The sequence below is a fragment of the Hemibagrus wyckioides genome, linkage group LG04 (genome assembly GCF_019097595.1).
Source record: "Hemibagrus wyckioides isolate EC202008001 linkage group LG04, SWU_Hwy_1.0, whole genome shotgun sequence".
NCBI classification, from domain to species: Eukaryota; Metazoa; Chordata; class Actinopteri; order Siluriformes; family Bagridae; genus Hemibagrus; species Hemibagrus wyckioides.
The window spans coordinates 32,300,821-32,316,198 of NC_080713.1; the positions used below are offsets into that span (position 1 = coordinate 32,300,821).

Genomic DNA, 15,378 nt, shown 5'->3' on the forward strand with positions numbered 1-15,378 from the left:
TGAGCGCCGCTGGACTCGGGCTGTCTTTAATGCTCAGTGTGTGTGTGTGTGTGTGTGTGTGTGAAATAAACACCTGCTACGTGCTGAGTGAAGTGTTAAGAGCAGAATCGGGGCTGAAGTGGCAGCAGATATTTACTGATTGTCTGCCTCATTACCCATGATGCACTGTGGCAGGGTGTGTTATTCAGGGTGTGTGTGTGTGTGTGTTTAACACCATGGGGAAAAAACTGGATAAAGTATCTGAGAGTGATGTTTAGGTCGTTTATACAGCATGAGTGTGATGATGTGTTTCCTGTTTGTTCCCTTTCAGGCCTGAAACGCCACTCTATATTAACACACACACACACAATACATTATTAAGCCAGTGTTTTGGCCAGTGAAGGTCACACTCTAGAGCTCCTGGCTCTGATTGGTTGATTCTCCGTGTTGGAGCTCACGGCTTTGAGATCTCACACCCTGAGGATGTCGCGTTCCTCTGAATTCTGGGGACAGGAAGTGTTTAAGTGTTTAATATCATCCTACTTCATCCTTATCCAGTGTCGGTGTGTTCACAAGAAAATAAGTGAAAGATTTAAATAAATATATCATCATAAATCAAATATATAAAGTGAGATATTTATTAATAAACACAGCTCTGTACAAGAATGTACATGTTCTATAGCAATACTGCTACTGCTAATTATAATAGTCAGTTATAGCACAGCGCCTCCTGCTGGTCTTCTGTAGGAACTCTCCAGTTCCTCTTTCACTGCAGAAACAAGACAGATTATATGCTTTTATAGTAACATTCCTGAAATGAGTCACTTCCTGTTCTCTCTTCAGCTATAAACACTCATCCCCTCAGCAGTCTCTCTTTATTCTCTCTCTCCAGCTATAAACACTCATCCCCTCAGCAGTCTCTCTTTATTCTCTCTCTCTCTCCAGCTATAAACACTCATCCCCTCAGCAGTCTCTCTTTATTCTCTCTCTCTTCAGCTATAAACACTCATCCCATCAGCAGTCTCTCTTTATTCTCTCGTATATAATATATAATTATATATATTTTATTTTTTAAAAATTACTTCGCACCTCCGCCTGACTCCCGTATTTGACATGGTCTCGGGTTTTTCCGTACATCAGTAATGCAGAGTTCACACTGAACGAGTTTAGCCCTGATTTTCTGTCGCCGTCTGGATTTGCAAAATTGCTGACAAATGCCCGAAATCGGAGGGAAATCGGAGCTCGTGTACGCGAGTCACAATCACGCAGTGTGAATTACCAAAGACATGATCTAGGGAGTCGCCGACGCCCATGAAATATTTGTCATGCTAAATATCCGGACCTGTCGGCGACTCCTGCAGTGTGAAAGGAGTTCTGACTGAAAAATACGTGGGCGATGACCAACAGCCAATGAGAGAGCAAGATACAGGGCAGTGGTCAGTTCAGGGAGGAGTTATAGACCACAATATCAGCAAACATGGCTTCGGTTAGAGTTTATAGGTTTTTATCAGAATAATGTCTTAAATATAGTTCTATCAGAATAAATAAGCTTTACAAATGAACAGAAATAACAGCATTAGAGTTTACAGAGTGGTTTAGAAACAAAATCATTTATTAAAAGTTTTTTTCACCTACAATAAATGTTTCGATGAAGAGAAAACATGCTGAAAATCACAACAAATACCATCTATAAATATATTACAGGATTTAGAGGGAAAGGCTCTAATTAATGTCAGAAAGATTTGGGAAAAATCTCTAACTCCATCTAGTGGACAAACAGAGTTCTGCTCCTGACTGCATTACACCCTGAGCCTCCAGCCCTCCTCCTTCAATGAACTCCTCCCCCTGCCCTGAACTCCTCCCTCTGCCTTGAACCCCTCAGTCTTCCCTGAACTCTTCCTCCTTCACTGAACTCCTCCCCCTACCCAGACCCCAAATCTGTCAAACACATTCACTTCAATTAAAATACTGACAAGTCATGTGTGTGTGTGTGTGTGTGTGTGTGTTCGTGTTCAGGTGCGTTTGGCTGGTTTGGCGGTGAGTTGTCTCTCTCTTTCCAGCTCTTTCTCTTTCTGCTGCTCTCGCTCTAGAACCTCCTTCTGTTTCTGTTGCTGCAGCTTCAGAGATCGCTTCTACACACACACACAGAAAGAGAAAACGATATAACAAATAGCAAACAAGTATGAGATGAAAGAGTTCCAGAGATTTTTTAAATTCTCCAAAAGTCAGACAGAAGAGTGTGTATCAGTGTCTGACCTTCAGTTTGGATGTTCTATCATGCAGGCTGATCATCTCTCTGCGTATGTTCACCAGCTTACTGTGATACACTTTAGCCTCGGTGAACTACACACACACATTCATAGAAGTCCTCAACACACCCAGAGACACCTTTTTCATAGACGTTCCTGACCAAACAGTGTGTGTTTGTGTGTGTGTGAGAGAACAGAGACTCACCAGTGTGTTGAGATGGATCATGGAGTTACACTCTCTAAACTTGGTGATTTCCTGATCCAGGGTGTCGAGCAGTACATCCTGATTTTGACTAACAGAGAGATGAAGAATATCAGCAGCAGGTTTAAATCTGCCCTCGCTCGTCTGTGTGTGTGTGTGTGTGTGTGTGTTTGTTACGTGAGTTCCTGCAGTGTATCTCTAGAGCGCTGTAGATCTGGGAGGTAGTGTGAGATCAGACCTTCACTCAGTTTCTCTACACACTCCTGATTCACTAACACAATGTCCTCCAGAGGCTGGGGCTCGCTGACCACACACACATCTGTTCCTACACACACACACACAGTTTACACATCTTAATGCTGACTTACTGTGTGTGTGTGTGTGTGTGTGTTAAACCTTTCTCAGGTGAATGCTCATTGGAGGACAGATCCACATCTCCAGCTTCTGACTCCATCTTGCCTCAAATCTCCTCCTTTTACTGATGGCTGCTGTTCAGCTTCCTGTGTATTACAACCACACTAACTCCACCATCTTCTTATAAATGTGTGTGTATATGTGTGTGTAAGTATGTGTTTGTGTATGTGTGTGTGTGTATGTGTGTGTGTGTGTGTGTGTGTGTGTGTGTGTGTGTGTATGTATGTATGTATGTGTGTGTGTGTGTGTGTGTGTGTGTTTGTGTAGGTGTATGTGTTTGTGTATGTGTGTGTATGTATGTATGTGTGTGTGTAGGTGTATGTGTTTGTGTATGTGTGTGTATGTATGTATGTATGTGTGTGTGTGTAGGTGTATGTGTTTGTGTGTGTGTTTGTATGTGTGTATGTGTTTGTGTTTGTGTATGTGTGTGTAGGTGTATGTGTTTATGTGTGTGTAGGTGTATGTGTGTGTTTGTGTATGTGTTTGTGTGTGTGTTTGTATGTGTGTATGTGTGTGTGTGTGTGTGTGTAGGTGTATGTGTTTGTGTGTGTGTTTGTGTTTGTATGTATGTGTGTGTAGGTGTATGTGTTTCTATGTATGTATGTGTGTGTGTGTAGGTGTATGTGTTTGTGTATGTGTTTGTGTGTAGATGTATGTGTGTGTATGTATGTATGTATGTGTGTGTGTGTGTGTGTGTGTGTGTTTGTGTGTGTGTATGTATGTATGTGTGTGTGTGTGTTTGTATGTGTGTTTGTGTTTGTGTATGTATGTATGTGTGTGTGTGTGTTTGTATGTGTGTTTGTGTTTGTGTATGTGTGTGTGTGTGTGTGTGTACATTCCGCCATGTTTATATCTCTACTGCTGTATCTATCTACTCGTTTATGAAAGCTGAAACTCATATAGAGATAAAGAAGGAGTTTTAGACACTATTTGTAAATAATAAATTTAATTCAGAATCACAAATCTCTCTGTTTCTCCGAAAGCGTAAAGAAAAATAATTATTGAAACTCTCTTACCTTCCTGCATGTCTCGCACCAATAATATCACGTGATTATTCCAACACCGGAAGTGTGGACCATCCCTGCGCAGATCTTCAAATAAATGAATGCGGAAGTAAGAGAAGGAAATGATTTGTATATTTACCAGTGTGCTCCGCGCATACGAAGTCATGTGACCAGATGACGTTATAAACCCGGAAGACTTGTATCGACTATTTATGTTTAAAGTAAATATGGTTATAAATGTATATATTTTAAATGCGTATTGCTGTTGGTTACTGTCACCGTTTATCACTGAAGCTTAGCATCTCAAAAAGGTTAGCGCCACTGTCCAATCAGCGGACGAGATTTGATCCCGCGCCAATGAAACAAAGGAGGCGGGAAACGGCGAGCCAATCCTAGCATCAGAGGGCGGGGTTTTAATGGAAAACGGGTGGGAAAAAAATCACCTCGTGACCTGTTGTGATGCAATCAAGCTGCCAAAGCGAGAGGGCTATAGCAACTTCTCTATCTCCGAGTGTGTGAGTGTGAGTGTGAGAGAGAGAGTGTGTGTTTGTGAGTGTGTTTGTGAGTGTGTTTGTGAGTGTGTTTGTGAGTGTGTTTGTGAGTGAGTGAGTGAGTGAGTGAGTGTGTGTTACTGAGGTATGACATGGAGGAGTTCACATTCATTTAGATTCATCTCTCAGGACCAGTTATTACTCCAGAAATGAGAGACGGGCGGTGAGTATTTAACACCAGTATTCTGGCCTCGCGCCTGTCAAATAGCGATAGTGACTTTTAGCTGCTTTACTTTCTCCTCACGCTGGAATAGTAATAAGATTGAACTCATTTGGAGGTGAAGATAAAATAATGATGAGTGTACGCCTTCAAAGTGTTTATTTTACCAAATAAGTAAGAGTTAAGATTGAATCTCAGCCACTTCATAAGCTTTGTTGTTAGCGATGTGCTAATTTTTATTGTCCATTCCAAATATCGCGATACTACACGGTGTCTGTGAATGAAGCTCAATGTACAGCAAATATCGCGATACTAACATTACCGCTTTACTGACGGAGTTTTTTTATAGGTAAGATACGTGTGAAATGAAGAATCTTTTCAGGTTGATTTTAGTTGTGAAGGTTGAAGATACTTGAAAGTACCTGAAAGATGTATTATTGAAATATAGTGAAGTGTAAAGAAATACTGTGTACTGAAGTTCAAGGAACATAAAGAATATACAGAGTGCTACTGACGTGTGGAGTACTGACTGACTGACGTGTGGAGTACTGACTGACTGACTGACGTGTGGAGTACTGACTGACTGACTGACTGACGTGTGGAGTACTGACTGACTGACTGACGTGTGGAGTACTGACTGACTGACTGACGTGTGGAGTACTGACTGACTGACTGACTGACGTGTGGAGTACTGACTGACTGACGTGTGGAGTACTGACTGACTGACTGACTGACGTGTGGAGTACTGACTGACTGACGTGTGGAGTACTGACTGACTAACGTGTGGAGTACTGACTGACTGACGTGTGGAGTACTGACTGACTGACGTGTGGAGTACTGACTGACTGACGTGTGGAGTACTGACTGACTGACTGACTGACGTGTGGAGTACTGACTGACTGCCTGATGTGTGGAGTACTGACTGACTGCCTGACGTGTGGAGTACTGACTGCCTGACGTGTGGAGTACTGACTGACTGACTGACTGACGTGTGGAGTACTGACTGACTGACGTGTGGAGTACTGACTGACTGACTGACTGACTGACGTGTGGAGTACTGACTGACTGACTGACTGACTGACTGACGTGTGGAGTACTGACTGACTGACGTGTGGAGTACTGACTGACTGACTGACTGACGTGTGGAGTACTGACTGACTGACTGACTGACTGACGTGTGGAGTACTGACTGACTGACTGACGTGTGGAGTACTGACTGACTGACTGACGTGTGGAGTACTGACTGACTGACTGACGTGTGGAGTACTGAATGACTGACTGACGTGTGGAGTACTGCCTGACTGACTGACGTGTGGAGTACTGCCTGACTGCCTGACGTGTGGAGTACTGACTGCCTGACGTGTGGAGTACTGACTGACTGCCTGACGTGTGGAGTACTGACTGACTGACTGACGTGTGGAGTACTGACTGACTGACTGACGTGTGGAGTACTGACTGACTGACTGACGTGTGGAGTACTGACTGACTGACTGACGTGTGGAGTACTGACTGACTGACTGACGGGTGGAGTACTGACTGACTGACTGACGGGTGGAGTACTGACTGACGGGTGGAGTACTGACTGCCTGACTGACGTGTGGAGTACTGACTGACTGACGGGTGGAGTACTGACTGACTGACGGGTGGAGTACTGACTGACTGACTGACGGGTGGAGTACTGACTGACTGACTGACGGGTGGAGTACTGACTGCCTGACTGACGGGTGGAGTACTGACTGACTGACGGGTGGAGTACTGACTGACTGACGGGTGGAGTACTGACTGACTGACGGGTGGAGGACTGACTGACGGGTGGAGTACTGACTGACGGGTGGAGTACTGACTGAAGGACGTGTGGAGTACTGACTGAAGGACGTGTGGAGTACTGACTGAAGGACGTGTGGAGTACTGACTGAAGGACGTGTGGAGTACTGACTGACTGCCTGACGTGTGGAGTACTGACTGACTGCCTGACGTGTGGAGTACTGACTGACTGCCTGACGTGTGGAGTACTGACTGACTGAATGACGTGTGGAGTACTGACTGACTGACGTGTGGAGTACTGACTGAAGGACGTGTGGAGTACTGACTGAAGGACGTGTGGAGTACTGACTGAAGGACGGGTGGAGTACTGACTGAAGGACGGGTGGAGTACTGACTGACTGACTGACGGGTGGAGTACTGACTGACTGACTGACGTGTGGAGTACTGACTGCCTGACTGACGGGTGGAGTACTGACTGCCTGACTGACGGGTGGAGTACTGACTGCCTGACTGACGGGTGGAGTACTGACTGCCTGACTGACGGGTGGAGTACTGACTGCCTGACTGACGGGTGGAGTACTGACTGCCTGACGGGTGGAGTACTGACTGACTGACTGACGGGTGGAGTACTGACTGACTGACGGGTGGAGTACTGACTGACTGACTGACGGGTGGAGTACTGACTGACTGACTGACGTGTGGAGTACTGACTGACTGACGGGTGGAGTACTGACTGAAGGACGTGTGGAGTACTGACTGAAGGACGTGTGGAGTACTGACTGAAGGACGTGTGGAGTACTGACTGAAGGACGTGTGGAGTACTGACTGACTGCCTGACGGGTGGAGTACTGACTGACTGCCTGACGGGTGGAGTACTGACTGCCTGCCTGACGGGTGGAGTACTGACTGCCTGCCTGACGGGTGGAGTACTGACTGCCTGCCTGACGGGTGGAGTACTGACTGCCTGACTGACGGGTGGAGTACTGACTGCCTGACTGACGGGTGGAGTACTGACTGCCTGACTGACGGGTGGAGTACTGACTGCCTGACTGACGGGTGGAGTACTGACTGCCTGACTGACGGGTGGAGTACTGACTGACTGACAGGTGGAGTACTGACTGACTGACTGACGGGTGGAGTACTGACTGACTGACTGACGGGTGGAGTACTGACTGACTGACGGGTGGAGTACTGACTGACTGACGTGTGGAGTACTGACTGAAGGACGTGTGGAGTACTGACTGAAGGACGTGTGGAGTACTGACTGACTGAATGACGTGTGAAGTACTGACTGAAGGACTGACGTGGAGTACTGACTGAAGGACGTGTGGAGTACTGACTGACTGACGTGTGGAGTACTGACTGAAGGACGTGTGGAGTACTGACTGACTGAAGGACGTGTGGAGTACTGACTGACTGACGTGTGGAGTACTGACTGAAGGACGTGTGGAGTACTGACTGACTGAAGGACGTGTGGAGTACTGACTGAAGGACGTGTGGAGTACTGACTGACTGAAGGACGTGTGGAGTACTGACTGACTGAAGGACTGACGTGGAGTACTGACTGACTGAAGGACTGACGTGTGGAGTACTGACTGAAGGACGTGTGGAGTACTGACTGACTGAATGACGTGTGGAGTACTGACTGACTGAAGGACGTGTGGAGTACTGACTGACTGAAGGACGTGTGGAGTACTGACTGACTGAAGGGCGTGTGGAGTACTGACTGACTGAAGGGCGTGTGGAGTACTGACTGACTGAAGGGCGTGTGGAGTACTGACTGACTGAAGGACGTGTGGAGTACTGACTGACTGAAGGACGTGTGGAGTACTGACTGACTGAAGGACGTGTGGAGTACTGACTGACTGAAGGACGTGTGGAGTACTGACTGACTGAAGGGCGTGTGGAGTACTGACTGTCTGAAGGGCGTGTGGAGTACTGACTGTCTGAAGGGCGTGTGGAGTACTGACTGTCTGAAGGACGTGTGGAGTACTGACTGTCTGAAGGACGTGTGGAGTACTGACTGACTGAAGGGCGTGTGGAGTACTGACTGACTGAAGGACTGACGTGGAGTACTGACTGACTGAAGGGCGTGTGGAGTACTGACTGTCTGAAGGGCGTGTGGAGTACTGACTGTCTGAAGGGCGTGTGGAGTACTGACTGTCTGAAGGGCGTGTGGAGTACTGACTGACTGAAGGGCGTGTGGAGTACTGACTGACTGAAGGGCGTGTGGAGTACTGACTGACTGAAGGGCGTGTGGAGTACTGACTGACTGAAGGGCGTGTGGAGTACTGACTGACTGAAGGACGTGTGGAGTACTGACTGACTGAATGACGTGTGAAGTACTGACTGAAGGACTGACGTGGAGTACTGACTGACGGACGTGTGGAGTACTGACTGACGGACGTGTGGAGTACTGACTGAAGGACGTGTGGAGTACTGACTGACTGACGTGTGGAGTACTGACTGACTGACGTGTGGAGTACTGACTGACTGAAGGACGTGTGGAGTACTGACTGACTGAAGGACGTGTGGAGTACTGACTGACTGAAGGACGTGTGGAGTACTGACTGACTGAAGGACGTGTGGAGTACTGACTGACTGAAGGACGTGTGGAGTACTGACTGACTGAAGGACGTGTGGAGTACTGACTGACTGAAGGACGTGTGGAGTACTGACTGAAGGACGTGTGGAGTACTGACTGACTGAAGGACGTGTGGAGTACTGACTGACTGAAGGACGTGTGGAGTACTGACTGACTGAAGGACGTCTGAAGTACTGACTGACTGAAGGACGTCTGGAGTACTGACTGGAGTTGGATTATTGATCAGAAGGTTGTGAGTTCGAATCCCAGGTCCACTGAGCTGCCACTGCTGGGCTCCTGAGTAAGGCCCTTAACCCTCACTTGCTTGCTTGTATAACGTGAGATAAATTGTAAGTCGCTCTGCCAAATGTCAGAAATGAAATGTACATCTCTGATTTAAAACTGTAGAATCATCTGCGTAACTCCTTGACCAATGGGGGGGTCAGTGTGTTAATCAGTCAGTGTGTTCATTCTCTTCTTAACCTACACAGTAAGAGTTCAGTAACAATTTTATAAAGCTGTTCTGAAAAAGAAGATCCTTGTCCTCCCAGCTCCTATAGGAATGCTGAGGTCACCAGCCATTTTCACCAAACAAGTATCTTCAGTCTGATCTTTTTTTTTTTTTTTTTTTTTTTTGTACACTATATTACCAAAAGTATTGGGACGTCTGCCTTTCCATGCACATGAATGTAATATGGAGTTGTCCCGCCCTTTGCAGCTATAACAGCTTCAACTCTTCTGGGAAGGCTTTCCACAAGGTTTAGGAGTGTGTTTATGGGAATTTTTGACCGTTCCTCTAGAAGCACATTTGTGAGGTCAGGCACTGATGTTGGACGAGAAGGTCTGTCTCTCAGTCTCCACTCTAATTCATCCCAAAGGTGTTCTATGGGGTTGAGGTCAGGACTCTGTGCAGGCCAGTCAAGTACCTCCACACCAAACTCACTCATCCATGTCTTTATGGACCTTGCTTTGGTCACTGGTGTGCAGTCATGTTGGAACAGGAAGGGGTCATCCCCAAACTGTTCCCACAAAGAGCATGAAATTGTCCAGAATGTCTTGGTATGAAGCTGAAGCATTAAGAGTTCCTTTCACTGGAACTAAGGGGCGGAGCCCAACCCCTGAAAAACAACGCTTGAATTCAGTGATTTGCAGGGGTGTCCCAAAGCTTTTGGCTATATAGTGTTAATTGTCCCCCAGAAGCAAAAGTAAAACGGTCAAAAGCTTTCTCCTGGTCCAGTGACAGAAACCTCATCTCAGCAGTGTAAGAAGAGTTCTAAAGCTCCCTCTGCCATGGATCTGACCTTACTGCAGTGTGACAGACCTTTGTAGATTATTTCATGCAGTACTTGGCTTAATCTTGTAGCTAAGCATTTGGAAATGATTTTGTACTCAGAACAAGAAAGTTCCCCAGGTCTCAGTTCTTGAGAAGTTAAAACTCTACATTGGTAACTCCTAGGCATCTTTCACTTATACTTGAGCTAATAACGTTTAATAACAGTCCATAAATCTTTATCGAATTCAGTAGGAAGTCCATCTGTTCCCAGCAGCATGACCAGCAGCAGTCACTTCCTGGAGGGTGAGATCTCTCTTTCCAGAGAATTCTTCTGCACTACGGTTAGAACCTAACTTTGTAGGAGTTCTTCTGCACCGTTTATCTGAGTTATCCACATCATAAAGAGTAGAATAAATGTCCACATGTCCACTGGGTCAGCAGTAAAACGTCCCGCACTGTCCCTCACACTTCTTTAGCAGTTCTGCATTCCAGAGTTTTCAGGGATTTTTTTTTCTTTGCAGTTCCTGTAAGTTAATAGCGGTCATGTTCCTTTTGATAGCGATGATTTCTTGTTCCAGCTGTTTTATTTCCTTCTTTAAACACAGTGTAGAGTACAAAGTGTATTGCTGATGTTATCTGTACTTCCTCCTCTTCACACCACCCAGGTGGGTTTTTCAGCTGAATCTCCCAGAGCAACTTCCAAGAAGTATCAGTAACAATGAGCTCTTGTTGCTAGCACACATTCAGCTGTGATGAGTTAATGATCACAAAGTGATGTGGGAACAATGGCTGTGTTTAGAGCTCTGTTTCACAGGTTCGAGAATGTGGAGAACCCTTCCAAACTCAAAGCAGTGAGTTTGGAACCTTACTCTCCCTCCCACCAGAACCTTCAGTCCACCTCACTGCACCTTACTCTCCCTCCCACCAGAACCTCCAGTCCACCTCACTGGAGAGAGAGAGATAAAGGAGGAGAGGAGCAGGAAAGAGACACACAGTGAGAGAGCGAGAGAGAGAGAGAGAGAGAGAGAGAGAGAGAGAGAGGAAAAGAGAGAGAGACAGCAGCACCTGCAGTGTTGCCCATCACCCGGTTGGTTTTGAGTCACATGACTGAAAACACTTCAGTAATTTTGACTATTTCAGTCTCTCAGTCTTTCAAGATTCAAGAGTCTTTATTGTCATTTCCCCCACATATATCTGACGCAGTACAGAGTGAAATGAAACACTGTTTCTCCAGGACCTGGTGCTACAGAAACATACAACATAAAGATCAAACACAAGAACAACACAGAGCTAGGACAGGAGTTTGTCCAAGACACAGAAAGTGCAGAGTGTGCAGCTAGGTGCAAACAGAGCAATGACAAGACAACAATAAGTACAAAAAGACAAGACAAAAACAATTCAATTCAATTTTATTTGTATAGCGCTTTTAACAAAGAGCATTGTCTCAAAGCAGCTTTACATGAGAAACGACATAAGAAAACAAACATAAACAGACAAACAGACAGACAGTCCTAGATGTTATCCCAAGTGAACAAGCCTGAGGCGACTGTGGCAAGGAAAAACTCCCTTAGATGGTATGAGGAAGAAACCTTGAGAGGAACCAGACTCAAAAGGGAACCCATCCTCATTTGGGTGACAATTGTGTGATGCAGATACAGCATGTGTATAGTGTTATGTAAATCAATAAGGAGGTTGTTGTCCACAGCGCTGCTTGAATATCCCAATCCTCACAAAGCAGAACCCGGCTGGAGCTGGTCCATCTCCGGATGCCACTGGAGCCGGCACAGTCTCTGTATGCCTCGGGATGGGTAGAAGAAGGGAAACAATGGAACAGAATTAGCATAGCTGCTGTTCATAATATTAGCAGCACTAGATGATAATGTGTATTTAATCAGATGTACTGGAGCACAAGGTTATGGGATGTGTTAGATGTATGTCAGGATAAAGAGATAAGTCTTTAGTCTACATTTAAACTGGGAGACTGTGTCTGAGCCCCGAACACTGTCAGGAAGACTATTCCAAAGTTTAGGAGTTAAATACGAAAACGCTCTACCCCCTTTTGTGGACTTTGATATTCTGGGAACTACCAGAAGTCCAGAGTTTTGTGATCTTAAAGAGCGTGGTGGATTGTAACATGTTAGAAGACTGGAGAGATAGGTGGGAGCTAAACCAATTAGAGCCTTGTACGTGAGTAGAGCTAATTTATAGTCAATTCTAAACTTAACAGGTAGCCAGTGCAGGGATGATAATATTGGGGTTATATATTATCATATTGATATACATGATCATATTTTCTTGATCTGCTAAGAACTCTGGCGGCTGCATTCTGGACTAACTGTAGCTTGTTTATTGAAGATGCAGGACAAACACCTAGTAATGCATTACAGTAGTCCAGTCTGGAGGTCAGGAATGCATGAACTAGTTTTTCTGCATCAGATACAGATAAAATGTTCCTAAGCTTGGCAATATTTCTAAGATGGAAGAAGGCTGTTTTTGTGATATTGGAAATATGATTTTCAAAGGATAAGTTGCTGTCTAATATTACACCCAGGTCTTTCACTGTCCAGCTAGTGGTAACAGTACATCCTTCTAGATGCAAGCTGAATTGCGAGAGGTTCTGTGTACTGGTTTTTGGGCCAATAAGTAATATCTCTGTCTTATCAGAATTTAGTAATAGAAAATTATCGGTCATCCAATTTCTAATATCTTTAACACACTCAGTTAGTCTAGACAAATTAGATATTTCATCTGGTTTTGATGAGATATATAACTGGGTTTCATTGGCATAACAATGGAAACTAATCCCATGCCTTCTAATGATGTCACCCAATGGAAGCATGTATACTGAGAAAAGCAGAGGTCCTAAAACTGACCCTTGTGGGACCCCGTATTTCACTGGCACTACACTGGACAGTTCTCCATTTAAATCTACAAAGTGGTATGGATCAGACCGGTAGGATCTCAACCATCAAAACACAGGACACTTGGCACCGAAAGAAAAAAGAATGTGTAATGAAATGTGTGGGGTCTGTAAGAGTGTGTGTGAGGGGTGTGTGGGGTGTGTAAGAGTGTGTGTGAGGGGTGTGTGGGGTGTGTAAGAGTGTGTGTGTGGGACCATCCACAATGCTGATGGCTTTGCGGATGCAGCGTGCGGTGTAAATGTCTGTGATAGAGGGGAGAGAGACTCCGATGATCTTCTCAGCTGTCCTCACTGTCCGCTGAAGGGTCTTGTGATCTGAGACGGTGCAGTTCCCAAACCAGGCAGTGATGCAGCTGCTCAGGACGCTCTCCATGGTCCCTCTGTAGAACACAGTCAGGATGGGGGGAGGGAGATGGGCTTTCCTCAGCCTCCTCAGGAAGTAGAGGTGCTGCTGGGCTTTCTTGGTGATGGAGCTGGTGTTGAGTGACCAGGTGAAGTTCCCCGCCAGATGAACACCAAGGAATTTGGTGCTCTTGACGATCTCCACAGAGGATCCGTCGATGGACAGTGCAGAATGGTCACTTCATGCTCTCCTGAAGTCAACAACCATCTCTTTAGTCTTGTCGACGTTCAGAGACAGGTTGTTGGCTCTACACTATGCTGTTAGATGTTGCACCTCCTCTCTGTATGCTGACTCGTCGTTCTTGCTGATGAGACCCATCACGGTCGTGTCATCGGAGAACTTGACGATGTGGTTGGAGCTGTGCATTGCTGCACAGTCGTGAGTCAGCAGAGTGAACAGCAGTGGACTGAGCACACAGCCCTGAGGAGCTCCAGTGCTCAGTGTGGTGGTGCTGGAGATACTGTTCCCGATCCGGACTGACTGAGGTCTCCCAGTCAGGAAATCCAGGATCCAGTTGCAGAGAGAGGTGTTCAGCTGCTGAGGGATGATTGTGTTGAATGCTGAACTGAAGTCTATGAACAGCATTCGTACATATGTGTCCTTACAGTCCAGGTGTGTGAGGGCAAGATGGAGGTTTGTGGTGATGGCGTCGTCCGTGGAGCGGTTAGGACGATACGCAAACTGCAAGGGGTCCAGCGAGGGTGGTAGCTGTGTTTTGATGTGCCTCATGACGAGCCTCTCGAAGCATTTCATCATGATTGGTTGGAGTGCGACAGGACTGGACGCATCTGCTGTGGTAAACATGAGCTTCTTCGCAGGAGGACTTGAATGTCATTGAGGCAGGAAACCGTAGACGTCTTAGGCACAGGGACGATGGTCGTTGTCTTGAGGCACGTTGGGATGATGGAGCTGCTCAGTGAGATGTTGAAGATGTCAGTGAAGACATCTGCTAGCTAACTTTCTCAGTCTATCTCAGTCTTTCTCAGTCTATCTCAGTCTTTCTCAGTCTATCTCAGTCACATACACACAGATTTTAAATTCTTGTATTTATTTTTAGTTCCTCTCTCTCTGTTTTTATTTATCTTTATGATATGGACAGTTCGAAAATCATCTCAGTATGTCTGGTTGTGTGTGTGGCTTGTGTGTAGTTGTGTGTTTGTAGTTGTGTGTGTGTGTGTGTGGTTGTGTGTCTTGTACTGTGTGTTTGTGTGTGGGCATCAGTCCTCATCCTAATCCTATATTTGATACCAGAACCTTCATGTCTGTGCTAAACAAAACACAGTCCTGTCACACTGACCACTGCTGAGTAAATATAAATCTATTTCCTGCTGGATGACCAGGTCAGCTGAAGTAGAACCGGCTCTAGAGCTGTCAGTAATGTAGTGTGTGTCAGGACGGGAACAAAGGGTTTCACTGTTGTCTGGGGTGATGTGTCTACACCATTAAGACATTTACTGCAGCAGGAATAGTTCAGATCTAATCTGATCTAATCTATTCTAAATGATGTAATCTAATCTCAATTATATAAAGCTGAGCTTCATTTCCTTCAATTCAGTCTGAACCTGAGACTAGACACAGTCAGGAATACCTGCTGATGTTCTCCAGGGTGGGGTGGTTGGGGGGATTGTCGGTGGGGGTGAGGAGGTTGGGGAGGGTGTGTTGTCAGTGAGGGGGTGTGGTTAATTAAGAGAAAGATCCGTCTCACTTTGACCAAACTGACCTGGACACATCTGCTGGGGTAAACATGAGCTTCTTCCCAGGAGGACTGGAATGTTCAGTATTTCAGCAGGAAGCTGGAGGACAGTAAACATGGACAAAGGAGTCTGTCTCAGTGGACCATCACACGTCTCCCATCAGGAAAATTAACGGGAAGAC

The 15,378-nt window shown here is 45.8% G+C and overlaps 2 protein-coding genes across 2 annotated transcripts in view; one reads left to right on the forward strand and one right to left on the reverse strand.

Annotated features, from left to right (window-relative positions):
* Nucleotides 1-1,958: 1,958 nt before the first annotated feature.
* On the reverse strand, nt 1,959-4,063 carry bloc1s6 (biogenesis of lysosomal organelles complex-1, subunit 6, pallidin). Its single transcript, XM_058387374.1, has 6 exons — nt 3,861-4,063; nt 2,827-2,930; nt 2,608-2,755; nt 2,434-2,521; nt 2,236-2,322; nt 1,959-2,111 (listed from the first exon to the last, which is right to left on the reverse strand). The coding sequence occupies exons 2-6, from the start codon at nt 2,882-2,884 to the stop codon at nt 1,992-1,994; spliced, it is 501 nt and encodes a 166-aa protein (XP_058243357.1). The 5' UTR covers nt 2,885-2,930; nt 3,861-4,063; the 3' UTR covers nt 1,959-1,991.
* Nucleotides 4,064-4,316: 253 nt separating this feature from the next.
* The window catches only part of slc30a4 (solute carrier family 30 member 4), a 24,165-nt gene continuing 13,103 nt past the window's right edge, over nt 4,317-15,378 (forward strand). The window contains exon 1 of the mRNA XM_058387372.1: nt 4,317-4,562. The gene's annotated coding sequence lies outside the window, so the exon portion shown is untranslated. The remainder of the gene's footprint in view (nt 4,563-15,378) is intronic.

Excerpts from the sequence above, each read along its gene's own strand:
- bloc1s6 (XM_058387374.1), bottom strand. The coding sequence starts at position 2,884 with ATGGAGTCAGAAGCTGGAGATGTGGATCTGTCCTCCAATGAGCATTCA. Across the intron at positions 2,522-2,607 it reads GATACACTGCAGGAACTCAC|TCAAAATCAGGATGTACTGC; the intron begins GTAACAAACACA and ends TCTCTCTGTTAG. Across the intron at positions 2,112-2,235 it reads ATAGAACATCCAAACTGAAG|AAGCGATCTCTGAAGCTGCA; the intron begins GTCAGACACTGA and ends GTGTGTGTGTAG.